Raw genomic sequence first — 27,873 nt, forward strand, 5'->3', positions numbered from 1 at the left:
GTATGTTGAAAACTCAATTAAATATTTAATATGAAATTTATTCATGGAGTTGGCTCAACAGCTGGCTTGCAATTTCAGGCGGGTTTATTGATGATGCGGTAGAACGAAATGAGTCGTTCAATAATATCAGAGGGGGCTTATTATTTCTAAGTTGCGGTATCGGGTGATGAACTCCCGTTGTTCCATCAATTTTCAACAATTTCGTGGATTTAGTGTAGCGATTATATCAAGTAATTTCCTGAATTTAGCTTCCCCTTGAAACTACAATGACAATATTGGGTTACGGACAGGGATTGTTAGATAATATTAACAACGATTATAGTATGAATTTTAATCTTTCATTTATCGCACGCAGAAGGTATATCCTTCTCCTGTGATGTCTCCAGATCAACTCGCCCCTAACGACCAACGTTTTCACGCTCTGGGTCTTTCTGACAAAAGGCCCTTGTTTATTCATTCCTTTCTGTTTCTGTTTATGCAACTATTCTAAATATATCCATACTCTTCTGAGAAAAACTATAAAATTCTGACATGGACTAAAAACAGCCATCGACATACAATTAATTTTTGTCCACACATACCAAGCACTCTCCATATACAATTGAAAAAAAAATTACTCCGAGCTTGATATTTCTCTTTTCCCCTCAATCCTCCAAAATCGCGTGAAATCCCACCGTTAATTAAACATGCACTGAATCCACTAACAGCCCACAGTAATTCAATATTACCGAACTCTGGCGTAACTCCGCAATTACTATTCTCCGTCTACCCATAACTCCAACCGTTGCTGTGAGCCAAACAGTTGAAACCCCCGAGTCTCGTGCAAATCATTTGCCCCAACTACTCCCCACAAATAGCAAAAAAAAAGCGAACTAAAAAAAAAATACAGCAATAAATTTATATTCACATTTTTATATCGTATGCACTTGAGAATGAGAACAGACGAAGTCCTTCGAATATCTCCGAGGTAAATTCAAATGGTAAAACAGGTATAAAGAGGAAGGACAGAGAATAAAGGCATTAACGAGGGAGCGAACTCTCAACCGGGGACTTCAGAGTGTGTACAAGGGAGGGATTGAAATTGTCGAAGTGGGGAGAGAAGGTGAGCACTGGAGATAAAGAGGGAAAGGTTTCCCCTCCACCCTATTCCTTCGCGATTACTGTACACCTCAGTGCGCCCAATCCACACAGCGGCTGTGTTTCCGCTGTTCCGCGTTCCTTTTGAATCTCCCCATATACTATATTCCATTCCCAGCATCATCCACTTCCTACTCCCCCTCTCCCACTCCTCCCTCATCATCCCAAGCAACCGCCCTCTCTTTCTTTGAGTCCATTGCAACGTACAAGGTACACATTGTGCTCTGATGCAAATACGTATGAACGAAGGCGACATCGTAACTCTCTCCTTCATTCAATGCCCCTAGCTTTGAGTTTCTCCTGAAATTGTTGGACAAACGGTATTCTCCAACTGTACAACGTCTACTGACAATTATGCTTCAAAGATTTGTCTCCCTAAATTGACGTGAATCTCGTGCCTCCCACTCGCTGTCGCTATCTACCAATTTGCAAGGTATTATCCTCTTCGTTTTTTGTCACTCTTTCTCTCCCCCTACCAATGCAGCCATATCGTGATTATCCCTCTGATTTGCCACGTCATTGGTCTATCCCACTTTCTCTATCCTCAATCATTGACTCTGAAAATCCCGGCGCCCTCATGCAATTGATAAATGGGAAAGGGAATGCCAAATGTATATCCAAGTTAAATCAAAAGTATTTTCAAACCAAAGCCCTAAATCCATAATCCCAACACTGATATCTACTTGAGCCTTGTGACCATCAAAACGTTACTAATTTGATTCTCGCGTGTGTACGACCACCTTCTCTCTAATGTTGTCAGGTTCGTTGGAAATTTACGCCAACACACCAGGAGATATCCCAAGCTATAGCGCTTCCTCCATGTCCAAAAGCCATGTATACCGTTTCACCTACCTTCTTTGGCTCACCTATCCTTGGCAACAACATTTCTCAAGCGCTTGCACATATAACCCCAACTGTATGTATCATGAGATAAGATCGATATTACTGTGTATGCACAGGGTACATATTTATTGACAATATCTTGGAGGTATAAACGTGCCATCTACGTTCTTCGCTCGATTAAAGTGATTTGGGTAAAAAGAGAGAAGTAGGTAGGGATGAGGGAGGGGGAGGAGGATGGAGAGAAAAAAAGTAAGAGCGATAAGGCTAAAGCCAAGAGACGCGGAATATCTCAAGACGATCTCTCACACAGGGCCGTGGACGACAGACGAATCGATCTTTTTATCGCACCCATACAAAGTTCCTCTTGTTCTCTCTCACTCGTTTTATATCCCTACTACCCCTCGCACCACTTCTAACTTCAGGTGCATCTCACCCTCACCCCTTGCCTGCTTCTTTTTCTCTTTCTCTCTGGTTTTTTTTTCCCCCTGTTCACGTCTCCTCCTTTAACACACATCACAACGGTCTACATCCAACCGACTCGTTCGATAGCGAGGGTAATCGATTTCCGATTTTTGGAGTGGCGGCAATTTTTCAACACCGCGTGAAAAATAACTCCGGAATAAGCGGGAATAAGGGGCCGTTATTCAGGCACAAGTCTAACTCAGACTGCCTTCAATCTAACGCCATCTTTGCCCCTTTATTCCCTCCCCCCCCCCCCCCACACCGGGTTTTTTCGTCATGTTTTTCTGTACTTCCACCTCTCACTTTCTTCGGTATTATTTTAGCCATTTTTTTTTCGGTTGCACGCCGCGCATCTTTGTTCAGTACTTCGCCTTCCTTCCCTCCGAGTGCAATTTCTTATGTTTTCCACCCCACCCCTACCTTTCACGTGAAAACGGAGAGAACCACCGCAGTGCCACGGTACTGTTATACCTTCATCCTTATTTTTTTTTTGTCCACTTCCTCTTTTTCCGGGAGGATAACGCGTTTGGCAAGAGAAACTTAGCGAGTGGTAGGAAAGGAATTCAAAGAGTAAAAAGATGTAGTGGGTTATAGTATATATGGGGTGAGCCGTTATCTATTTAATAGATTACGTTCAAACTTTATTTTTTGGAGCGTGTTAACTGCCTTCGAACGCCTCTTTTCGTCCACCATTTTTAACGATAAAAAAAAAAGTGGATAATGGCACGGATCGGAAAAGCATCCCAGAGAGGATAGTTGAGAGTGAAAAAGTAGGGCTGAAGTAGATGGTGGGCAATCGTTTGCCAGGTACCCAGAGAATGAGAAACTGAAAAGAGGAGCCTATGAGAACGACTCCATTGGGGCATTTTATCAAAGAGTTCAAATGCTCGTGAATCTTTTTCACAAACTTCTTCTCAAACAATGGCCCGGGGAGATAATCAATAAAGTAGAGATAAATTGAAGAATAGTCAAGTACAACTTGTCAAATTTTACAACGAGTTACCGTGGATTTATTATAACAATTCACTGTATTTAAATAATGTAATCTAGATTGGCATAAATATTTATCATGTTATGGTGCTCCCAGTTTCCATTCCATTCTCCAGAATTACTTTTACTATTCACTCCAATGCAGATAGAAATAGAGAGGAAAAAACAGAATGAGAAAAAAAAAAACTATTCAGTCTGTTCGTGATGGCATTTCACAAGATGGAATGTGTGTGCCGATGGAGAGAAAAATGGAAAAACTGTCACAGAAAAATGAAAAGTACAGTACAAAAGCGCATAAATGTTAGTCCGCAGTGAAACTGGGCCAAATCGGTAGAGAAATTCGTGGGCAATAACGTCGACTGATCTCCTCCCTCTCTCTCTCCTCGCACCCTAGTTTGCTTTTCAGCCCTCTTGGCTAGTATATAACCTAGCTATATGTCCCAGCGGCACTTGCGCTACGGGAAACACCGAAAAGCCCCACCCCTCGTTTTACCTCCACGGGTTCTGGAACTTAATAGTTACACAGGCGATTTATTTGCGCTGAAGCGTCCTTAAGAGCCCTGGATTTACGCCGCTTACGATAATTGTACCATGTTCGTACAACCCCAGCCATTTTCATTCCAGTCAAATCTCGAGAAAATTTATTAACTCTGATAATCGTATTAGCGCTGTTCTTTTATCATGATCAATCTTCTCAAATTTCGTTTCGATGAAAGAGCTGAGCGTTACGTGATACTTTGGTAGTCGAAGCACATGTGGATCCAAATCCACCACCCCTCCCATGATTTTCCTCCGATGAGCAACAAAAAGCGAGGATACGGAAAATCAATGAAGCAGCAACATTCGTTAGTCTCCAGTTGTTGGTTTTTTTTTTTTCGTGTCACAGCTTTTTTGGTGACTATTTCTGTCTGTTCAATGTTCCTTTTTTTGTCTCCGCTTTCCGGGATGAGATCCTTTCCTATGGAATTGTCATGCACCAAAAGAGAAATAAATACAGTGACGGGTGACAAACAATACCAGTAAACGAAGGAGAAAATGGCTACCAGATAAAGCAGAAAACAATGCAATCAGCACAACACCATCGAAGTGCTAGCACATTTCCATACCCAACACTTTCCAAGTAATCATTCCTCCTTTCTTCTAAGAGTTGTCTTTCAATTAGCGAAATGTGTATCGATGTTCATGAATGATATTTAACATTATATTCTGAAAGACGTGTTGATTTCACCCTGAATACAAGTGTCGGTTTGGTAACTAAATGACAAGATGAGATGAGTGTGACGTTAGGGGTGTTCACTGATAATCATGGCATTTGGAAGTGTTGGACGAGGGAGATATCGGACAATTGTTAGTTGGACAAACGGAAGAAAACGGATACGTCTGTACGATACTGGCCTCAATGCCATCGATGTATTATTTCATCCCCTTGATGGATATTTCAGACATCCCTGAATCATGTCTGTCTGTCTGGCCCACAACTTCCGACCACCAACACCCTCCCTCCTCCTCTTCCTCACCCCCTTAAGCTCTTCACTCTGTACAACCATTCATTCTCACATCACGTCAGATCACATTCTCGTATTTCCGCAGTTGCCAGATGAAAGAAAAATAGCTGAAGGGGGAATGAGGAGAGTCTGATTTTGTCAATCGTATATACACAAGATAAATGTTACGTCGGAGCGGCTGGACAGATTGGAACGAGTGGGTCTGTAAGTTTATCACGAGGTTACCATGCTACGGGTCTGCTGACTCTGAGAAAAAGTGGAGATAGACCCGAAGTTGGGCCACTTAGCAGGCTCACCCCGTTTCACCTCTTGCCAACTACTTCTTCTTCACAATGTTTTTCTTCTTTTCGTCTCCACCGATCTTTCTTCAGTACCTCGTCTATTCTAGTTTACCCACGCTCCTCTCGATATTCTTTTTTCTTATTTTTTTTTATCCACGGTGATTCTCTCTTTCTTTCAACTGACGTAAAATTCCAACCAAAAACCTTCAAACGTCTTTACTTCTCGTCTGTATATAACAAAATCCACCGGGCTCTTCGTTCTCGTCACTGGCTTCGGCTCCTCAATATATTTCAGATGAAAGTATCATCCTCCTTCTCCGTCTTTTCGAAGAAAACCCGAGCTTGTCGGATGAAAACCTGGGCTTGAGTTAAAAAACGAAGGGGTGATATCCCCACGATCCACTTTTCGTACCCCAAGGGATTTTGAGAACGCTTTTCCGCATGGACGATCGCGGCCAAACCCACCCCTTGCTGTGCTAGCGAGTATGAATAAATATTAGAATTTTGCAGGGATAAGCTCCGTTTTACGATGAGATACTTGTTCCCCGTCTGGCAAATCGATCGATGTGCTCGTGTCAAGTCACAAGCCTATTTCCAAGTCCTCCCTCATTTCAACTACCCTCCTATCTTCCTCTTTTCATTCACCCCAAGCTAGTCGATTTTAGTCATATTGATGAGGGTATATGTTATCTCAATGTACCGAAGAAATTTTCATATTATTTTCAATCTACCATCGAACACCAATCCCTCCCTCCCTCATACATCAACAAATCCCGGCTGGAGCTTGTGGTTGATATGGATTTCACCTGAAATTCATTTTTACCCTCCCTTACATACATTCGACTGGATTACACTGTAATTTGAAATTTATATCCTTGCAATGGATGGCTCAGTGGTATGAGAGGGGATAGGAGGAGGGGTAAAATACCGTTGACATGTATATAAGAGGGTGACAAAGGGGTGGTAGGCGGAGTGGAACGACACGAGCAACTAACTTGGGATGCTCTGGTTGTATGAGAAAGGGGTGACCGTTGTAGAAGCAACGGAACCCCCTTGGGGTTTAAAACCACGTAGCCTCGGCAACCTTCCGTACAACCCTAGCAACAGAGTTCCAGATGTGAGCAACGAGAATACATAATTACAATGTCTCCAACGTTCTCTTACTCGTGAGTTCTTGGTGTAGAGGTTGGCCAAATCGCGCAGACAACTCTAGTATAATCTAGACAATGCGACTCTTGGGACCAGGATGTACCAGGGGGGTGTGGTACGGTGAGGGAGTTCGGTGATATAGGTGGAAAGACCAGAATGCTTGAGGAGTGGAATAGGGGTTGGGAGGGAGTGAGTACATGGTGGTCGGTTGGGGTGTAGTGATACCTTGGTTGTAGGCGGAGATTGTACGGTGGCGATATGCATTTCGTCGTTTCACTGTTATTGATAACCTCGGGCTCTACATTTTCTTGTTGTCCCTCCATCTTCATCTCCACTGTGCCACTTGTAATAGAACGTATACAGAAGCAATGCCTTCCGGGGTTCATCAACGATCGTGGACTGGTAATAGAGCCAACTGCACACTTGCATTCCATCAACAAATGCTCCCCAACTGTTTACTGAAAAAATGTCTTCCGGGTGGCACACACTCTGTGTGACAGAGGAGGGGGAGAAAAAATGTTACTGTTACTTCTATTGTTTATTATCGTTCTGCTCATTTGTCGATGTGTTTTTTCAAGTGAAGCCTCTTGGCCATCAAGCACTAGTGAAATCCACTTGAGCCCTCACTCAGTGGGGCCACTGGCAGTGTTTTCGTTTTCTCAACAAGTTGAAAAAGTTGGTGGTGAAAGATAATAACGACGTTTTTCGGTGACTCTTTCCTTTGACAAACATTCAACAACGCTGTAGAATTTTTGGGTGCTTTTTGGCTTGGCAGTTGAATTTTTCAAGAGGCAATCGGAAGAATTTTTGGGGGATACAAGATACAGAAGTACCTCTCGAATGTGTACCTCGAGTGAGTTAGAAATAGTGAAGAAAACGAATATTACTGCATCCACTTGAGGACGGCATTCCACCGAAAAAGTCTGGTGAAACGAGACATTGAAAATGTGAAGTTGTGTCTTTGGACGTAACCCAAGGTTGTACAATACTCGTTGTCGTTTGAGGGTCTACGGTGGTTTTGTTCGTGTGGCAAACCTACGGAATATGTCAAGTACAATCAAATCCCACCCTCCCGAGAACATGGCAAGAGTCAATTCTGAAGTGATTCAGCCGCAATTTCTGCCTTCTCCCTCTTTCACTCGTGACCTTACAGTACCCCATTATCTAATTTTCCTTGTAATATCTGTCAGTTCTGAGAGAAGCTACATTTACCACGTAATTTCCACCCACTTTTGGTCGACCCCCTCATTGAATCAACCACTCCTTTATTCTATTTTCACATTTACGTCATGTATGACAATGGGTGGGTGGAGGGGGTAGAGAATGGAAAAGAATAAAGGGAGGAAGAATTTTATTGTCGATGAGTCTCATTCCTATTTCCCTCTTACAAGAGATTTTTCGATCCGGCCATTAGCCTCGAATTGCAAAAGAACCATCGATTTTCTCACAATTGCCCTCGGCGGTTGTTCGAAACGATAAGAGGGGCAGTAAAAGTGGATTCCTCCCTCGTCTACATCTCCCTCCTATGTCTCTCATCTCGATGCCCGTCTTTCACCCTTCGCTCTTGTTCTTTTCCTAAAGAGAATCGGAGCTCATCCATTTGTTTTCAACAGAAAATCATCGACTCAATGGATTCACATTTCAATAGATTGTTATTAATTTGTGATATCAATTGCAAACAGTAAAGTTGAAATGCAGTTGAAAAGGATACAGTATCACGAGTTTGCTGCTCACTTGTGCAGAAACCTTTCGACAAACTCACTGCACATTTCAGACTTTACAGACAAACAACTACTTCTCTGTCGTGTGATATCTTCCCACTAGTGAATAGAGAGAGGATGAGAGTCACGTTGATGGTAGAATCTTCCGTGAAAGCTTTGGTAGAGTTTGGTAAGACGGTAGGAAACTTAGTGGGGCTCTTTGTGTACGCGTTTATACGCACTATGCATACGTCACTGAGGGAGGATCAATCGGCAACCACCGTGTACCGTGTTTCTAAGCTTCCTGTCATTATGCAGAACGAAGATATAGGCTTTCTTGCTCATTATGTCTCTAACTTTGTCGTGTCTATAATTTTAATTGGATGATATCCGAGCTCCCGGCGTTGTGAATCGTGGAAATGCTTGCGTCTCGTTATCAACTATGATTCATACGTCTCATTATCGTGGGTATAACTTCATAACAAATTCTAGGGTAGTTGAAGGAACGAGGAGGGTAAAAATTAACGAGGGAGAAAATTTTACGTTTTTTACTGTCATCAATTTTTCTTATTTTTGGTAATGTATTCACTGCTTTCTGGGTAAAATATGAGAGTGGTTATTTATTGAACAAAAAATTTACTTTAGACCTCCAATCTTGCGCCAAAGACCAATGGCAATTCATTCTTTATCCCCCGATCAAGTGCCAAAGTGGATGAGGAAGAGGCAAATAAAAGAAAAATAGTGTGTACGAGGGGTGAAAGAGTGGTGTGTTGGTACGTTAAAGGGTGGAGGGCTACCACGGAAAACGAAATCGGAACGAAATCAGGCGAATAGAGAGGAACTGAGAGAAACGGAAAGTTCGATTGATTCACTGGCAATATAACGCTGTGTGGTGACGTTCTCGTGGCTTGTCCCTGTATCTCCTCTTTTATCTACTCCCCTACCATTGAATTTCATTCGGTTTTTCAATCTAGTTGGCCAAAGCACTGTTCCATGTACTCAACCAAGTTGATGCACTACACTTTTCCCCAATTTTTATTGATTTTTTTTCGCCCCTCTTATTCGTACTCTTTTTAGACGTCTTCCTTTTCTCTTGCCATCGCAGTTTTTAACCAGGTGGTGCGTACATATTTTGTCAGCACGTTTATATTTAAATCCCCAGGCAGCTGGAGATGGTGAAAAAAAACATGAATGTGAGGAACGGAGAAAAATAAACAGAAATTGTGGACATTTGTTTGCACCCGAGTGTCACTCGGATCAATTAAAATTGTTAATGAACTTTCCAGACACTCCGTTTCACCAGTCACTGAGAGCCTCACTTTTCCTTAGGGTCTAACTTGAATGAAAAAAAAAAGCAAATGGGAAAAAAAAAATTGTAAAAAAAAAACTGTCGCAGAAGCGTAATTGTGTTCTTACTCCGCAGCTGTCTTCGGAGCGTCACGACAAAATTCACTGGTAGCCTGTCTCACGTCTGTCTGCACACGCTGTCTCCTTATTTTTTCTGATACGCCTCAGCGTCTCTTCTTCCCCTTGTCTCTTACAATCTGCCTCCTCCTCCTCACACAAACATACACACACCGTTAAAAAAGTCAGGCTCTCTGCTTCGTTGGCACTTTTCTCGTAACACGCGCTCATATTTTTATTGACATGATCGCTCATGTACTTGGCAATCTTAGAAATCTGCTTCCATATTTTTTTATTTCACAGCTTTATTCTGATGATTTTGAATACATTCAGAAACGATGGGAATCAAGTTGTCGTGTATTTCCGAATATTGCACAAAAAATTCTAGACAATGCGACAAATGGAAAGGAGAAGTGATGAAAAAAATGTCGTGATTCTATTCTCAGAAATATACCTGCATAAGTTGGGGGTCATTTTGTTGTCAGCAGTGTCAGAATAAATATAACATAATGAGGTACACGTTCTCAGACTTGTCAGCGGGAATACTCAATTAACGTTTTAGAAGTCTCGAGGGGAAAAAAATGGTTGAAAAAAAAGTGCCTCCAGCTGATTCATTTATTTCGAAGACATGGACGGATTTAGACAATCCGGTTATACATGAATTACAAAATACCGTTTCAGATTGACTTTCGACACTCTATAGTTACCATATTCAGGGTCCTGCCGATCATCGGCTTATCTCCACCGATTCCTATTTTTCAACAAGTTGAAATCAAGTAAACTTCGCTCTGCCCTTTACCACACACTGGACACAAATACTCATATACGCGTACATTTTCCACCCTTCACAATAAAGTTTAGCTCAAGGGCGAGTGAATGATGAGGGACAGTAGTGAATCGACTGACGGAAATGGGACGCGCACGAGTGAATGTGGAAAAGGAGAATCGAGAAGTCGAATGCCCGAAACACTCTGGAATAAAATCTTTCTCGTCGTCTCTCTATTCTTCCCACTACGTTATATATTTTTTTTTTCTTGGAGTAGAGAAGTGAGAGGGACCACTGGCCAGTTGCCTTCAGGGCATTTGACGGGACTGCACTTTATTTGCGCCCAGTGTGACCCACCCCGCGGCTACAGGAGATTTTATTGGACGTGATACTGACGCATCTTTTATTTTCAGGCTTTAAATCCCAGACCCTCTTGGGTTTTTCCCTCTGCAGTCGAATTGCTTCGATACAGCTCAGTGGTTCCGTTCATTTCCCTCTCAACTTTCCTCCTCTCTCCTCATGTATCCGTATTTGATTCAGACAGCGTCCGAGGGAATTTCCAAGTTTAAAAACGGTCATGATTTAATGTAATTCAATTTAATCTTCATTCGCTTACAAAAAAAAATTGATCTCATTTTTATTCCATTTCACCCTTCTCCTCCCACTCATCCCTCGATGTGTATGTGCCTAACACACGTGTGGGGGGATGAGGGGTGAATTTCACAGTGCGGTTTCCACTGTCTCGTTTTTATATGCCGCATACGTCCCACGCGATCGAAGTCCAGCGGGCGAACACCAGGCACCTCCTTAATCAAGCAGTGACATTTCGAATGTTTCGATGCCCGAATTATCGATCGTCCCGATAGACACACACACACACAGTGGGTACGGATATATATAACCTCGTAGGTTATTCAGGCGATGAAAAAATGAGGAGAAAAAAAAATAACATGAAGACAAGATAGGGAGAGACAAAAACCATGAAAATGAGCACTGGATTTTCCGGAAATCAGTTGGGAGCTGATAAATTAGTTGAGGATCTCGCGCATTTATCGGGGCAAAATCTGATTGAATCCTTGTAAACAAAAAATACTGCTGTATACTGGGAAAAATCTGGGGAAAAATTGCTAAACAAGTCAGGCAATCGTGGGGAGAATCTATTCCACCTTCGTCTTTTTCACCCCATAGTGAGCAAAGAAATGTGAACAAATATTGAATTTTTCTCCTTCGACTCAAGGAAATCTAATAAAAGGGCTCTCTCAGAAAATTACGTCTGATATTTCAAGTAAAAAACAAAAATTTTGAACAATCACTGACTCGACTTCGTTTTTTTAAAATTGTTTTTATAGAAAAATCAATTAAATTCCGTTTTCAACAAATATGAATTCTTTTATTAACTTTAAAAGACAATCTATATTATTTTCAAATGTTGGATGTAATTTATCGTCTGATAGAAACTACCAGGACTTCTATTTTTATTGTATGGTACCAGAATTGTCACTGTGTCGTACAACCATTTTTCTGATGACAGACGATTGAACCCACTTTACCAGACGACACCGTAATTTATGTCCGAATGTCCCCCGGGAAAAATTCTAGAATTTTTTTTTGTCCCGTTGTAAGACTATTGCAACGATTTTCTATCACTTTGTATTCAACTTTTCTCGTCGTGTTTGTCCCTCAATACGTATATCAAGAAAAGAAAAATAAAATAAGTGTATATCCCTCTGCCTCTTACCATTGGCCAAAATATACGAAGAAGAAAACGGACCACACCAGTCATCGTTTAAAGTATCGCTCTCTATTTATCATTGGTCGCATTAATGGCTCGGAATTCCGTGTATTCCATTAGTAACTGTCCACTGCTACCCGTTAGGAAGTGCGGGGTGGCAGTGAGGGGGAGGAAGGGGAGGGGAGTGGAAAAGGGCCATCCTCCTCTGCCATCAACCCATGTTACTCTCCGAGCACACACGAAAACTCCTTTATTACTTCAGTTAACCCATGTGTGCCTGTATTCCATTGTGTATGTGTACTTTTGACATTTGTGTAACTCAGTGCTCAGTATTTTTTTATTGAAATTCATATTTCTCATATTTTCCGTGTTGTCATCTCTCCCCCTATTTTTTTCCATTCTCTTCATTTCCTCCCTTCACTTTTCAAATGGAAAGAGAAAGAGAGGGGGGAAAAAAATCACCTCAATGTCCACGAGTTTTTCCTTATTTCAAGACATCCCGAATGAATTTCCTTTTCATCTGTGTTGATTGCAGATTTTTTTTTCTGCTTTATTACCTCTGAACAAATAGCCGTGGTTTCATTTCGAATATTGTTCAAACATGAAATATTAAATGTCAAGAGAGAAGAAAGGTCGGAAAAATGTCAACGAAAAAAACTCCTCCCCAACTGTGCACCCGCCATTTCACTTGATATGTGAGTTCATCTTGCTACAATCACAAAACATAATCTCATGCATGACTATTTGTTAAAGAACATTGAAATAGCAAACATCCGTGAATAATTAAACCGACAATCTCATTTTAGTTCTACTCTACATTTATTTACATTGTTGAAGTATAAAATTGTCGGGGTACGTTGAGTTTCAGAAAATGAATTACGATATAAATATCCCTCAGAGGGATATCCCTCACAACCGAGTGAAATGTATTTTATCCTCTCGGAACAACGAAAATTGGCGTAGTTTTTCACTCGGATCTCGTGAGAATGTCCAGTGGCGGACGGTTTCGGAAACGATTTCTATCTCTTACACTCCTCTTTATCTCTCCCCGGCTACGTTCTCACTTCTTTATTTTTCTTGAAACTGAAAAAAAAAAATCGTGGGATATTTTTCGGCAAGCACCAGCCGCCCATTGGTCCAGGCAATACACATGATTCACTCCTGCCTCTCGACTAGTTCGCCCAGGTGGTCTTCCACACAGATCATTTTTTAAGTTTTCCGGAGTCTCGTGAAACTGAAACGAGGCGCCTCTTCTTTATTCTTCATTTCACATCGCCATTCGTCTTCGATTTTTCACTCCCTTTTTCCACCGTTTCCTCAGCCACCTCACATTCATAATTCTATACGACAAAATAAAGACAAAGGAATGGCTCTGGATTTAGTTTGAAATTTTCAATGTACAAAACCAGTGGAATATTTTATACGCCAACTGTTTAATTATGTAATCAAAAATTTGCATAATTGGAGTTGGAAACGGGTGTGTAACAACGTAACAGAGACAGCCCTAGACAGAGAACGACATTGGGAGGGGGCTGGAGGGAGGGGAGGGGGGGGAGCAGAGGAGAAGGTTCAGTTGGTGGAGTTTACCATTGTGGATGTCTACGTGCTTGAGAAAGAAAAAAAAATAAACCACGAAAACTTGAATGCATGTGCCAGGAGTAATTAATAAATTAATGAGTCAGTGTTACTTGGCAAGAGTTCCTGGTCTCAGCAATTGCCATTCACCATTTGTCAATTATTTGTTTTTTTTTTATTATCGTATCTACTGACAGCTCCTGTTCACCCTTTCACCCCCTCCCCCCGTTTTCACGAAAGATTATTACTGATTGCCTTGAAAAATTGGTATAGAGTGATTGGAATAATTTTTGTGAGTGGCTGGGAAAAAACAAGGATAGCAAAGATGAATCGTAACAGGAGTATAACCGTTGGTAGTAGTCGCGCCAGGCGTCGTTAAGAGTGGACTAGTCTCTATATATCAACACGAGAACTGAGAGACGCTGGCGCCATTGTCACACCGACGAGAATTAATGCTAGACCGAGTGTGAAGCACCGGAAGTGTTCACTCTCCCTCCACCTCTCCCTTATTTTGTTACCTATATACTCCTGAATACGGAGGGAATTGAGTGCACCTCCCTGGCGAATCACAGCGGTATATAACCACCTAAAATACAGTCGAATATTTCGTGGCTGGGTCTTTACACGGGTGAAGAGAGGTTGAATGCAAGTGCCTTGACCGGTGAAAATTGATACTTGGGGTAACTCCAACATGGAGGCACCCGACCAAATGCTGGAGTACAATCATCGTTGAGCCAATACAACAGCACGAGGGTTTCCTTGCGAAATATGATACCAAATGGTGGAGCGAGTGAAAGACAAAACAGAGGTAGAAAAAAAAATAAATAAATAAAATAACGAGAGGAGGGAAGAAAAGCAGTTGAAGGCCATTGGTCGGAGGGTATTCATTTACAATTGGCCACTCGTTGAACTTTGTTACGATCGATGAAACATCGGATTTCCGTCAGGTAGTGAGTAAGGGGCAACAGCTACATGGCTAGGGAGGACTGAGGACACATATAAGGGACTGACTAGAAAGTAAAAGAGCAAAAATTAGGGTGTCGCTATGATTCGTTTGCTATGCTTCCGCCCATAATCGTGTCATGAGTCGTAACACACGGAGAGAAACGATGCTGTCAGGTTAAAAAGCCCTTGGACGAAAAGTTCTATGGATTTTTTGCTGTGTGGCACACGACAGTATTACGGAAAGGCGAGCTACGTCTCCCGGGGTGAGAGAAATGAGGACCGGGGAAAAAAAAAACGAGGAAGTTGAGGTGTGCTAGAGAAAGAGAGAATGACTGGGCTGTTGAAGAAGGAAGAGCGGGGAAATATGTGTGGGCGGATGCCTTGTGACTTGAAGCGCGCGCAAGTAGATGGAGAGAGATGGACATAAGCTTTTACCTGCATAGTTGGTCCTGGTTCACGAGCGGAAAAATGCATTTTCCAACGGTTTGGAAATTTATGAGCTTTGGACAATGGGATACGCCGGGATACACAGGGTCTTCATGGCAGTGAACGCAACATTTATTTGGTGTGGTCTTCTGTATCCCTAGTAAACCGAGGCAGCACCATTCCACTCCTTTTAGTACAGTCTGTCTCGCTTTACCTCCAATCATTTCCGTTCTTTATGGATCGTAAGGACCATCTGCTGGGTGCGTTGGGGCTACTCATTTGGCAATGTCGTCGAGCAGTGGCTCTGACCTACTGCTAGAGCTATCAATTTTCTGCCAACTTTTTTTTAACCGGAATTATACCACTTCTTTGACCCTTGGGTATAATGGGAGCAAATTCTTTTTGACAGATATTCATTGAGTTGAGAGGATTTATTTTTCTGATTAAGCTTCATTTAGTGCAACTATGTAGTGCATATCGATTATAATCTTGATTAAACGGCTCCAATTGGTGATTATTTGTCCTATGGCTCGAGTAGTAACATAGGTAAACAATATTTACTTCGGGCACATTAACGAGAATGGTCTGGTAGTGACTCGATCAGAAAAATACAGTAGTAAATGAATAATCAGAATAAATAATTCTCTCGAATAAATGGACATTTTAAAAGGATTTTTTTTTCGCAATGCACCACTAAACACGACAACTTTATTCATATTCTGATATCAGGGCTATAACGCCTTGTTACCGTCCGTGCAAATCGACACGGACATGTTAATGACAAAACTCAACCAATCGCAATTTATGAAATAAAGATTTAGGATTGAGTTTAATGTCGAATGGAAGGGGTTGAGATAGCATAGAGAGTGTCGTAAAACTTGTTGATAGCCGAGTTTCTGAACACGACAATGCCCTTGCACAACCGTGAGTGGAGAGAGAGCGAGGGCTTGGACGATGAGGTTGGCGTGTTCATGGGTGGATTAGGATCCAAGGGATTGTCACACAATACACTCACACACCACTGTACAATACGATCTACCCTTGGAAAACATTTTCCACAGGATTTTCGGGGAGGAACGATTTGAGCTTCCTCGTTTCCCGGATGCTCGCAAATAACTCCAGCAATACCGTCCCCATCGTAAACTGGACGTATTTTCGAGAGGTAAATCCGTGACCGAAGGAGTGAAATAAGAGGAAATTAACCATTGTTTACTATTGGATTTTCATGGCAATCGCAAATTACCTCACCAGTTGGTTGACGATAATTCCACCGGAAGGATGAAAATAATTTGATAAAGATGGAAATTCCTGTGTCCTCTCGTATCCTCTATTTGAAAGAGCAACATCCCATGATTGAAATCAGAACATCCATTCAGTATCACATTTCCACTGGCATGAACACCAACCAGGATGCTCCGTATTCATCAGAGAAATGGTAGGTAGAGGTGGAGGATTTCATGTGCAAGAGTGTGCAGGCAGACACCACACCAAACTGTTGGAACGAGAACTGACGAAATAAATGGCCCCAGTGAAATTAGCCCGAGAGGTATGGTCATGTGGTGGGCACAAACCAACATATCTCACGTTATTCAATTAGAACCCAGTTGCGACAATGGCAACAGTCCACCAGAGTCCCCATGGCAGTGAAAGCCAAGAGGATTTCCATCCCCGTTTCCTGGCACGACGGAAGGAAATTCAATGGTCCGTAGCTGTAGACCCTGGATGGGCGTGGGTGGTGATGTAGAGGGTGTACAACGCCAAGGTAAAAGGAAAATTGAGAGAACGAGTTAGTGACAGGAGGTGCATACAGCATCAACTACACACGCCGCTACTATTCTCTTTCTACGGTAGTCAACCGCAGTTGGTAACAGTTCTATCCTCTCATTTCTCTTCTTGCGGGAGGGGTTTGTGTGGCACTGTCAAATGGCTGTTACGATTATTATCACAGTTAAATCGCGTGTCTGCAAGCTCGCGTTTCGACTCGGGTAACTTTGGCCTCCTGTAGATGAACGAGGATGTGAGGAGGGGAAGGGGGAGGGGAGTTGACCCGTACCTGCGACCATTCGTCATCGGCGTATCACGGAACCTCACTCTGACGTACGCTGAGACCTGACATTAAGATTTGCATTACAAATTCCTACTCGTACCGAACTATCACCGCACACAAAACTCCCCTCTCACCCCCCTTAGTCACCATCTCTCTCCACGAGTGATATCCAAATGGGTGAGTGTGTGGTCGAGGGTTTTGTCCGGGTACAGATATCCATTCTCTCGTATTTTGTATCAAGCTCCACTTCGTGATACGCCAATGTCATTGTACGCAACATTGTCGCATCAAACGGATGAATTTGTCCATTACGTGTGGTGAGATCTCTTGCTCTAGAGTCCATAATAGTTTTGGGGAAGGGGGGGGGGAAGGGGCGGAATATATACCCTCCCCCCCTCCCATTCAGCAATCATGACAGACGCATTCCCTTGGACAACCAGCACGTTTCAGTTATCCTACCCAGGGGAGACATAAATTGACGCTAACGATAATTAGCCAGGTCATTGGCTTCGGGAAATTCCTAGATGTATGCTAAATCCGTTGTGTTTAATCAACCAAACTTGTACCACCAAATCTTTTTTGGCGGATCTGGGTGTTCTCTTTTAGCGGAATGATGGTCTCGTTTCGGTCCGTCAACATCTTAGGGATCTATTGGTGTCATTAGTCGCGGACTCTCAGTGCCATTTCATCGGGTTGGCACACGACAACGTTTTGTCGTTGAAAAAAAAGGGGGGAGGTAGGGGTATACGTTCAGGAAGCAACAAGGATTAAAGAGACAGGTGGTAAAGTCTTATGTATTTATAGATACCAAGAGATCTATCTCTCGGTCAGCGGAATTCTGCGGTACGCAGAGCGCAAGTCTCTCAACGACAACTTTTCATTCTTCACTCTTGTAGTTTTCGTCTCCATTCATTCCTTGTCTCTATGAATAGGCGCTATTTAAAGGACCGGGGAGACAGTGATTCGGAGAATGCCATTCGATACGCATTTGCTCTTATTTTTCCATCATTCTTTTTTTCACCGTCAATAGTTTCTTATAACACCTTTTACTTTATTCTCACATTTTTGTGTCACAGAGGTTAGATCATTTGGTGTAAAATTTGTTGACAAAAAAAAATCCCACACCCCTCATGTATACAGTGAAAAATCCGTAGAATAACGCTCCGCCTGATGGCTCACTCAGATGGGTCACGATATTCGGGGCCTTTTCAAAGGCCATCAACAATGAGACGAATTTTCTCAGAAAATCCCACCACCACAATCTTCCAATACCCCTGAATTTCGTCTACCTCAGCTCCTATACGGGATGTATCGCGTCTACATTGGTACAATATTCGTTTCAACCGTATCCAAGGTAAATAAGTCGAATTTTATTGCCAGACGCAGTTTTTCATCTCGTAAAATCCTATCCCTTTCCTTCCTCTCTTATTATTTATTTACTCAATGGAACGTGCCTAAAACAGTTACCTCCACTGTACCCATACACAATTCAAATTTCCTCTGTATTTTTCCCCCGTAATGAGATCGAATGGAGATCGAGACGAGGAGAAAAAAAAACCGGCCGAAGGCAGAAGATAAAATAAAGAAACAAACGCGACGTGGGAATGTGCTACAATCATCGTTACAAATAAAAAAGACCTATTGGACTCAGGTGATTATCGTTGGACTGTAGAATACAAGCTGGGGACCGCCCGCTGCAAGAGATCCCGGGCCTTTTCTCTACCTCGGTTTTTGAACTGGCGCGCGAGGAGAAGAGCTCTGTGCCTATTGCCTATATGCACGCATACGCATTCACGACCACCCGTGAGTCGGTATATACATCCAAGAGGATAGCCAACAGAAAGATCGCTAATTAACGATGACCGTATACCTCGGTGCAATGCGTTATTGTTTCACCGCGTATACAAACGACCCACCTGTCTGCAGCGCGTGCTACTACCACCGTTTTCTACCCGATAGGTTTCCTTTCTTTGCCTCTTTATATACATCCGCTCCGAAGAATGTGCAATTATTTGTTATTTTTTTCCTTCATCTCAACTTGTCGCTTTTTATTCACTGTGTATTTCATTACATTTGTGATGGATTTTTTTTTTACTTTTTTCACCATTCTTTTATCCCCCTCGTTACGCTCGTTTCCTGTCCCACCATTGGTATTGCCTACCATATACGTTTCCTCCCTTCGCAAACTTTTGGCTTTTCCATGCTCTTCGTCGCAATGATTTCCCTCTGCGTTAGCTGGAGGCACTCCGAAAGACGACTTTTCATCCACACGCGGTCGAGCAAAGTTTCCGACCACCCTCCACGAGGTATGAGAAAACCCTCGTGACTTTAATTCGCCACCTCTTATACTCTACCTTTCCCTACTACCCCGTACTCTCTACTAACGAAGAAACTTTGGTGAACATAACCCTCTTTCTCTTCTATCGTGCATGTAACTCCACTTTTCTGAGATTTGTGATCCAGGAACGGTGGGGAGGGCACTTGGATGCTTGGATGAGGTCATAATTCACGAATATTTTCTGGTGGTGGGCATGTGCTAAGGATGCTATCGACGTTCTGAATGAGAATTGAAAAGGATATCCGCGCTGGCGTTGAGAAATTCCAGTACCATTGGGATCTCAGGCACGAGTTCTTACGCAATTTCCAAATTCTTTCCTCTTTTTCATCAGTGAGAAATGCCGTGGGGGGGCGAGGCCTCTTTGGCACCAACACTCTGTTACCTGATTTATAGTTTTTAATTTGACTCTCATTCCCACCCAATGTGAGAGTAGGGCAAAAGAGGCAACTGTGAATTTTTCTTCAGTCTTTCTTTTTTCTCCTTGAAGTTGTACGCAAAAAAATTCAAAGCCAACGGAAGGTGTACAGTAGTTGCACCCCTTCACCCCTACCCACTTACTCGTGAAAAAAAAAAAGCCCTTTTACGAATCTTTTCAATCTAAAGTGGCTGACGTATATTCCCTCTTTCCACCTCCGCGTTTCGTTCACCAGTGGTAGAATTTCATTGTGTGTCTCTGTCCAGCAGTTGTACACTTGTATATGTGCCGGCACCTTTATTCTCCTGCGCACAGTGAAGTTTTTCGGGAGCAATCGGTCGGGCGTAAGCCCAGGTCCTTGGAAATTCACTTTACGAGCGGGCCAAGCGCTTTCGTGGCATTGCCAGAGCCATCAATCCCTTCATCTCCTGCTCTCGATCGCCATTACTTTCTTCATTCTCGTTCTTCAAGTACTTTCCCCCCCACGCCCTCACCACTCAGCCCTCTCTTTCGCGATTTCCCCCCCCCCTTTTTTTTCACTCTTCTGACCTCCACCTTCGTCAAACGGAGGGGAATCATTTTTTTTTCTCGCCAACTCGACAGTTCTAGAAGTACGATGAAGTCGAATGAGAAAAATCGATGAAATGTCCAGCAATCGAAACGACTGATGCTCCAAGAGCCTCTATAAATGTATAAACCACACGACCAACCCCTGAACAGAACATGAAAGTTTATCGTACTCTCTCACACTCATTTCCCTCTCACTGGTGGGTCGAAATTGCCATTCTCATTCATGGAATGAGTTTGAGTATGTAACAAAGTTTTCCACCGCCCATCCCCTTTACCACTGAATTGCTGACAGGTTTCACGCATCCAGTTGGACAGGTATAACTCGACGAAAGGGCTTAACTATACGCTTACAAGAGCCAACGTGTGGTCAGAATGACGAGATTTCCAGGATCGGTAGACACTAGCCTTCCTCTCACCTACCAATTCCACAATTTCCTACTCGCAATCCCCTGCCCCTCTTTCCACCACCCCTTGCACCCACATTTCATTCCACCTCGTTCGCTGATTCCCGGGTGGGTTAATCATGAGTAACGGAGAGAGGGAATCCCTACGACATACAGTGACGTTCAAAGTTTAAGAGAAATCTCCAACGCTCGGTTGCCAAGCACGTCTCGTGGATAATACTTTAAACGATTTTCCCCTACTTTTCACATTTTCTCCGCCTCTATCGTGAAATTTTATCTTCGTTTTTCTTTCAACCGAGGAGTATACTCCGTGTGCCAGTGAGTCGATGGAAACTTGAGAAGTAATCCAAGTGTTCAAGTTTTTGGAGATTGGAGACAACCACCTACGATCTTTACTCTCTCTCTCTCCCTCTCCCTCTGACTACTTTAGCTTCTGAATACGCGGTTTTCAATGCTCTCTCGTTCAACATCATCTTCGCATCCAGAATGGCATTCGATTGCCAACGATTATCGTCGAGTGAACGATTTTCGGAAGAATTATATTTGAAAAGTTTGAAGAAATTTTTCCACTTGAAGTAATAAGAACACAATGACTCACGGAATTTCCGATTTTTGTAGCTAATAAGGGGTTTATTCAGGAGTCGTGAAAATATCGATGGTACAGTGATGTTACATTCATCCGTCATAAGTTGGTGCGATTAGAATGATTCAGACGAATGATAAATGGAAGAAAGTCTTGGCTTTAATAAGATTACATCTTTTCTGAGGACGAATCATGACTCTTTTAACTTTTTCCCATTCAAGTACTACTGGGATGGGCCAACAATTATCGTCAAATAGCGAATCTTAAAAGTACTGGTAGAGGGGGGTGGGGCAGTGAAAAAGTTCTGAAGAATTCAAGAACTCCTTGATAAGATTTCATGTAGTTTCAGGGTAAAAAACAAGTTTTTTTTTCATTCAGACATTGGGTGGATGGGTTGTTACCATAATTATTATACTCACAGACGTCAAGATACTTTTGATAATTAGAAACTTCGTAAATCTCAGGAATTCCATGGAATTAAAATTTACCTCATGATTAATTTGATTCCCTTCATTCAGTGATGTGCACTGAAAAATTAGACTAATTCGAGCAACGAAAAAACATCTTCTCTCCAGTGAGATTACATCTGATTACCTAACGAATGATGACTAATTTTTATCCAGGCGTTGAGGGGTCCACGAGAATAAACGAGCTTGAGAAAAAAGAGAAAAGCGAGAAAGGAGAAACGAGAAAAGGGGTTGTGTGAAGGCGTGAAAGAACGGTTGGCTCGACATTGCTGGGTGATAGTGGATCTCCCAGCCAATCTTCATTCGGGCACGCGCGTGAAATATCGGCGTACGGGGAAATTACTCCCCGACGTAAAATTCCACTCTCTATTACTATCTCATGGGCATAAGACTCGCTCAGAGGGTGCAAACAGGACGTTAGATAGAGTCTTCCACGTGCTGAGGGAGGTTAGAATGTCTCACGATTAGAATATTAAGAGTGTGCCTTATTAAACCACCCCTCTATCCCCTCTGTCTCGGCTCCCCGACGTGAAATAAAGAAATCAGAAGGCCCCTGCGGTTTTATTTTACCTTCTTTCGCCCAAGAGGACAAATTAAATTCTCCTATTAATGAAACACGTGGGATCATAAGGTCAAAAGCGGCGGAGGATAATAAAGGCTAAGCAGTAATCAATGAAGCTGGGGATGAAGTCCTCGACCACCACTAAAGGCTCTACGATAAGTGAATTTCATAAGCGCACGGTAAAGACTGTCTACCACCCCTGTTTATTCAATTCGCGAATCGGTAATACCCAACGAACTCAACTGTCATAAATGTTGATTCGAGGCTTAACCAAGGGGTGGCACGAGCCCTTTACCCTTACCCCAGTCCTGCGCCCTTTCTCCACACCAAACCCTCTATGACCCCCTTCCCCATTCTCCCTCCAAAAACCATCAGGCCACCCCGATTCACGACCCAACGCTCTTGATAATACATAAGACCCTTATCGTTCCTGCCCACACACTGATGAACAGTCATTAATAATCGTTCTCCCCACTGTGTCAAGTTTTGAATTTTATATTAAATATTATCATTCACAACTTTTTTTTTTTTCTCACCATCTCAAATACAGTCGTGCTGTGAAAATAGGGGATTACCAGGTTATCGCACTGCTGTTACATTCACGTCATCTTTATTCTTTTGATTCTCACCGACTGGCTTATATGGTGGGAGGAAGGGAGTAGGGGAGGGGGACTATGGGGATCTTATGAATTATGGGAGGCGAGATGGTAGAATCCACTGCATATGCACGAAGATACGTATCTCGAAACATGGGGATGCACTCTGAGCCCCTTGAATTGCCCCGAAATTCAAGTGAAATCCTACCGGAGCTTTTAGGATTTTTTCCCCATTTTTTTTTTCTTCTCACATTTTTTTTTTCAACCTCTCCGGAGCAACGTAAAAATGTTATCATTAAACTCTCAGGCTGTCTACTCCACATGCTGGGAAAATACTGGGCTGATGGTATATAACCGGGGTAACTGGTTGCAAGTGACAGTTTTTCAATGAAAGTGCATCTTTGACCAAGTCAATAAAGTTTTTTTTTTTTACCGCCCTCCTCTCGACTATATATAAATACTCTTTACGTCAAGGTGGTATGTGTGCACTCTCTGCACGTCAGCTCACTGGAGTCTCATTTCTTTGACCCCCGCGACGTATCATACCCTTTCCTCTCGTTTATCTTCACTCTCTCACTGAAAGAGCCCTCGCCCTCTGCGCACCCTCTTTTGTTACCATCATTCTCTGTACTTAATCGCCTCTGTCGTTCACCAGCGTCCAAGCGTGTTAGTGGGGTAATGTCGGGCTGAGTATAACGATGTCATACTGGGTAACACAAAAAAAAAAATATATACCTACTTTGTTGTTTTAATTAACTTATGGGACAAAGGACACTAGTGAATCGAATCAAGTGATATTGTCATAGGCGTCTTTTTCCATTCCTCGTACGGCGCAACCGGAAGACGTTATACCGCGCGCTCATCAGCCATTTCCGGTGGACACATGCCAATGGGTTCATACCCACCAATATGATTCATAATAAGTCCCAGCCCTCTCACTCCTTGCATTTCTTCACCGCCATCCCCACTCCCCCGCCTTAATTCGTCTTTAATAAACACATTGGAACAAATGGAGACATGAAATATTCAGATTAATGACTGTATTAACAATAGAATTGAGACGGTATGCAACAAAACAGTGGTACATCAAAATATTTCTCACTGAGTTCGTTGTACTGCACCATTATGGGGGTATTCACATTGCTTCTTCAATAAGTTCATGGGTCCCAACCATTGCGTCTTTAATTGCAGCTGGGTTTGATCGATGGTTGTGGTGCCACGTGACACGAAGGGTAACTTAATTCTGTATCCCATAATGTCCATATAAGGTGTGTATAATCACACGGATAATGGTGAACTAATGGGGAGGGGGAGAGGGGGGTGAGCGGAGAAAAGAGTTTTTAGAGTTTGTTCTCACCTGCGTGATGTACGACCTCGCTCTACTTTAACCCATAAAATAACACACTGAGTGTAATTCGTGACGCCACTGGGTGTGAAGCACGAAAACTTTGTCGCTCGTCTTCATCTAGTGTTTCACTTTTTTTTTTTTTTTTCGTTAAAGTTTTGTTTATGTCGAGTTGGTAGAGGACGGAGGACTTTTATAGTTAAAAGGCGGAGAGTTGAAAAGTTCATGTTAATTTAATGGAAACAGATGTTAACTTTTGGTGGCTTGGTAAGATTTTTCAATGGACAAGTGGAAAAGGTAGAAACTATTCGCCAAGAGTTCAATTAAGTGTACTTTGACATGTACAACACGTCCGTGCAGCTTCTGAATTATCTATGGAGACCGGGAGATAAGGATGGTAATTGTCAGATGAATGAAAGATCATCAATAGATTATCAGTTTTGAGTTTATGGAGTTGTGTGTAAGAACTTGTGTCACGGGAACAGATGTAAAGTTGTAGTAGTTTGGGAGGATCGTTCAAAGGACGAGTCGAAAGAGTATAAACTGATGGTGGACTTCAGTGAAGTCTAGGTGAAGTAGAATTAGTGATCAGAAGTTCAATATTTGTGGTGTTAGATGGGATAATGTTGAAGCCACCTCTGTTATAGAAGTAGATCTAGAGTTCCAATGGTTGAGTAAGTTTTCTCGAAGTGATTTCATAAAGAATTTATGAGATCTCTGGAATTATCCGTGTGTACCTAAAGAATTCAATAATAATTGCCAGATGAATGAAGCATCATTGATCATGAGTTTTGAGTTTGTGGCGTTGTATCGAATAATCTTGAAGTCACCTCACTGTGTTTCTGGTGCTGAGATCAGTACGACGGCAGCCAGTAAGGCGACCAAGCGCGGCCGTGGCAGCTCTCATGGGTACCAACCAACAGTACAGAAACCGGTTTCAAGTGAGTTAAGTCTCGTCTCCAGAATATCTCCATCCTCCTTCATACTTGTTCCTCGTCTTATTCTCAATTTCACCATTGGCCACCAGTCTCTTTCTCTGTCTGTTGAACGACCTCCTGCATCCGCCCGTGTGATTCAGTCTCTGTTCGTTGCAGGCAAACCACCAAATGTACATCTTCGTTCTACCTTTCTCCTCAAGACTCGTCCCCTGTTATATACGTTGTGCAATCGAACCGAGTCAGCTCTCGAACGCCATCCAAGCGTCGAGGTTACTGCGGGCCATCGCCTAAACCACAGTAAAGCCCACTCTTTTCCCTTTCCTCTCGTCTCATTCCACATCTACACAGTTGTTACTTCTCCTGCTTCACTCTTACCTCCTCAAACCATTCTATATACACCGATAGTCTCAAACCACTCAGAGACACTTACTCTTCGTCTCTTTGCGCAGTCCTGGGTGAGGATCTCCAGTGGGTATAAGGAATCTTACCCACCTCTGTCTTCTCTTCTGCCACCCCTCCAGGCAACTCACAGTCGGCTTTTCTCAATACCAGTTTTCTTCATCTTTGTCTCTGAGGCCCACCGATCACATCAAGTACAATGTTAACACAGCCAGATGCACTCTTTCCCCATTCTTACAAGTGATAAATTTTCGAAATTATTCATTGAGACATTGGAATACATCAGAATGCGGCAGTGGTGGAGAAAAAAAATGGCAATTTCATGGAGAATTTCACGAACAGCAGTTTTTACTGCCACTGTGGATGAAAATAATCATGAATTTTCACATTTTATTGAGAGTTCAATGGCATTCTACATTTATGCAACATCAGGACAACAACCGTTCCACAAACTGATTGAATATGTAATTAATTGATTATCAATTCACATATACAATTATTAACCCTGTGTAATATCCCCGGATTCGTCTTGATTTTTGCATCAAAACTATAGGAGACCCTCCACATGACAACACGAAAATTGTTCTCCATTTCTCGTCATGTGGAACTATCGTATTTCGCCAGACAGCCTCCTCACTCCAATCCCTGACACATTGTCAAGTTTCCCACTATATCTATCCACACACATACACCCATACATTGTTAACCAAATTTGGCAAAGCCCCGGTGCTTTTCCGTGGTTGAAAGAGCCTAAATCACTTTCCGGAATATGTCAGGGGATTCGCAAGATTAGGAAATGTGGCTTTCTCTGTGCATATTCACTGTGCAATACGCAGTCATTAAAATACATGGATTTAAGATACTCACTGTCGCAAATATGATACAACAGTATATGATATTGAAGGACATTGTTTAGGGATCTGTGCGTCAAAGTGAGCGAGAGAAAAAACGAATTCCAAGAGAAAGAGAGGGGGAGAGAGAGATACAAGAGAGAAAAAAAAAATCAAGACGAACGAAATAAAAGAAAAATAAAAATAACCCACTCAAAGGGACCGACAAATAACTCTACCCGCCTTCACACACATACACACACACACATGTATATATATACAACACGTGATTGTGCATTGGGGTGTATATTTTGTCGATCGAGCGCGAGAATGAGAGTGTGGAGTCACGTAAGTCCATGGAGCCACTTTTAGCTGTATAGCGTTCGTCACGCGGGAACGGAAACCGCTCTCATTTCTGCAGCCGCGGTCCTTGGCCGAGAGATTTATGCTTTAATAATTATTGCAAAAGATGAGAGGGTGAGTGGTGAGAAGAAAGAGGGGGGGCAACACTTCTCGCGTGTGCCTACGAGTCACACGCGGAGTTTAAACGCGATATTCGAGTGCCCTTGCCGCCTTGCTGAATGTTACATGCATTTTACCTGCGAGGGCAATGCTGCACACTATTATACGACGAAATGAGGAACTGAAGAGGCCGATGGGGCGGGTGGGGAGGGGGAAGGCCGAGTGAGATGGATAGTGGAGTATCTACCTTGCGGGTACTTCATCGGGGTGAAGGTGAAGTGAAGGAAAGAGGAAGAGACAGAAGAGGGGTGAACTGTGAGAGTGAGGTAGGGGGAGAGATGCTCAACCAAGATGGCTTCGTCGCATTCCTTCGAAGCGAGGAATCGTAGGCCACTCTCACCGCTACTGCCTTGAATCCGATCTCTACCGAGGCACGACGCAACTGTGTGTACAACATTTTACACTTGCTCTTCTACCCTGCGCCTTCTTTCCCAACCGCCTGCATCAAGCTCCCTGCAATTTTATCAAGTGTTCCCTCATATTTTTTTTTGTCTTATTTTTCTTCCGTTAAACTGAGAATGCAACGACGCAGAAGGAAGAGGGGTTGGGTGGTGGATGCAGAGGGGGTGGGCAGGGGGAGAAGAAAATAAACCAGGAGGTTTTAATTTAAATGCAAGGATGAAAAGTAAATGGTCTATTTTTTATGGGATTGCGTTTGTTTTTCTTTTTCTGTTTGTTTGGCTCTTTCTCCCCGTATTCTCTTGGCTTTTTTTTTTTCGTTAAAGTGAGTTGGCTGTTATCTTGAAAGAGTCTTTTACTTCGTTTCGTGAGGAGAGGAGGGAAGACGACGCAAGCAGCAACGTGGCTAGAAGAGAAATTGCTTCGTTTTCCGAATCCACCGTGTCGGCTTGATTAGCTCCGTACAGTGGGTGAGAGGTGAGAGAGAGAGAGAATGAGGAACTCCATAGAGTTCCACTCTGCCTCGTCTTCCTCCTCATTTCT

General features: G+C 42.7%; 2 protein-coding genes across 9 annotated transcripts in view; both read left to right on the plus strand.

Moving 5' to 3' along the window:
• The window catches only part of LOC135164521 (latrophilin Cirl-like), a 116,190-nt gene that overhangs the window by 53,614 nt on the left and 34,703 nt on the right, over positions 1-27,873 (plus strand). The window lies entirely within an intron of this gene.
• LOC135164529 (uncharacterized) lies at positions 12-27,052 on the plus strand. The gene is made up of 2 exons (XM_064124964.1): positions 12-7,075; positions 25,016-27,052. The coding sequence occupies exon 2, from the start codon at positions 25,027-25,029 to the stop codon at positions 25,783-25,785; it is 759 nt and encodes a 252-aa protein (XP_063981034.1). The 5' UTR covers positions 12-7,075; positions 25,016-25,026; the 3' UTR covers positions 25,786-27,052.

This window comes from Diachasmimorpha longicaudata, chromosome 7, assembly GCF_034640455.1.
Source record: "Diachasmimorpha longicaudata isolate KC_UGA_2023 chromosome 7, iyDiaLong2, whole genome shotgun sequence".
In the NCBI taxonomy this organism is placed as follows: domain Eukaryota; kingdom Metazoa; phylum Arthropoda; class Insecta; order Hymenoptera; family Braconidae; genus Diachasmimorpha; species Diachasmimorpha longicaudata.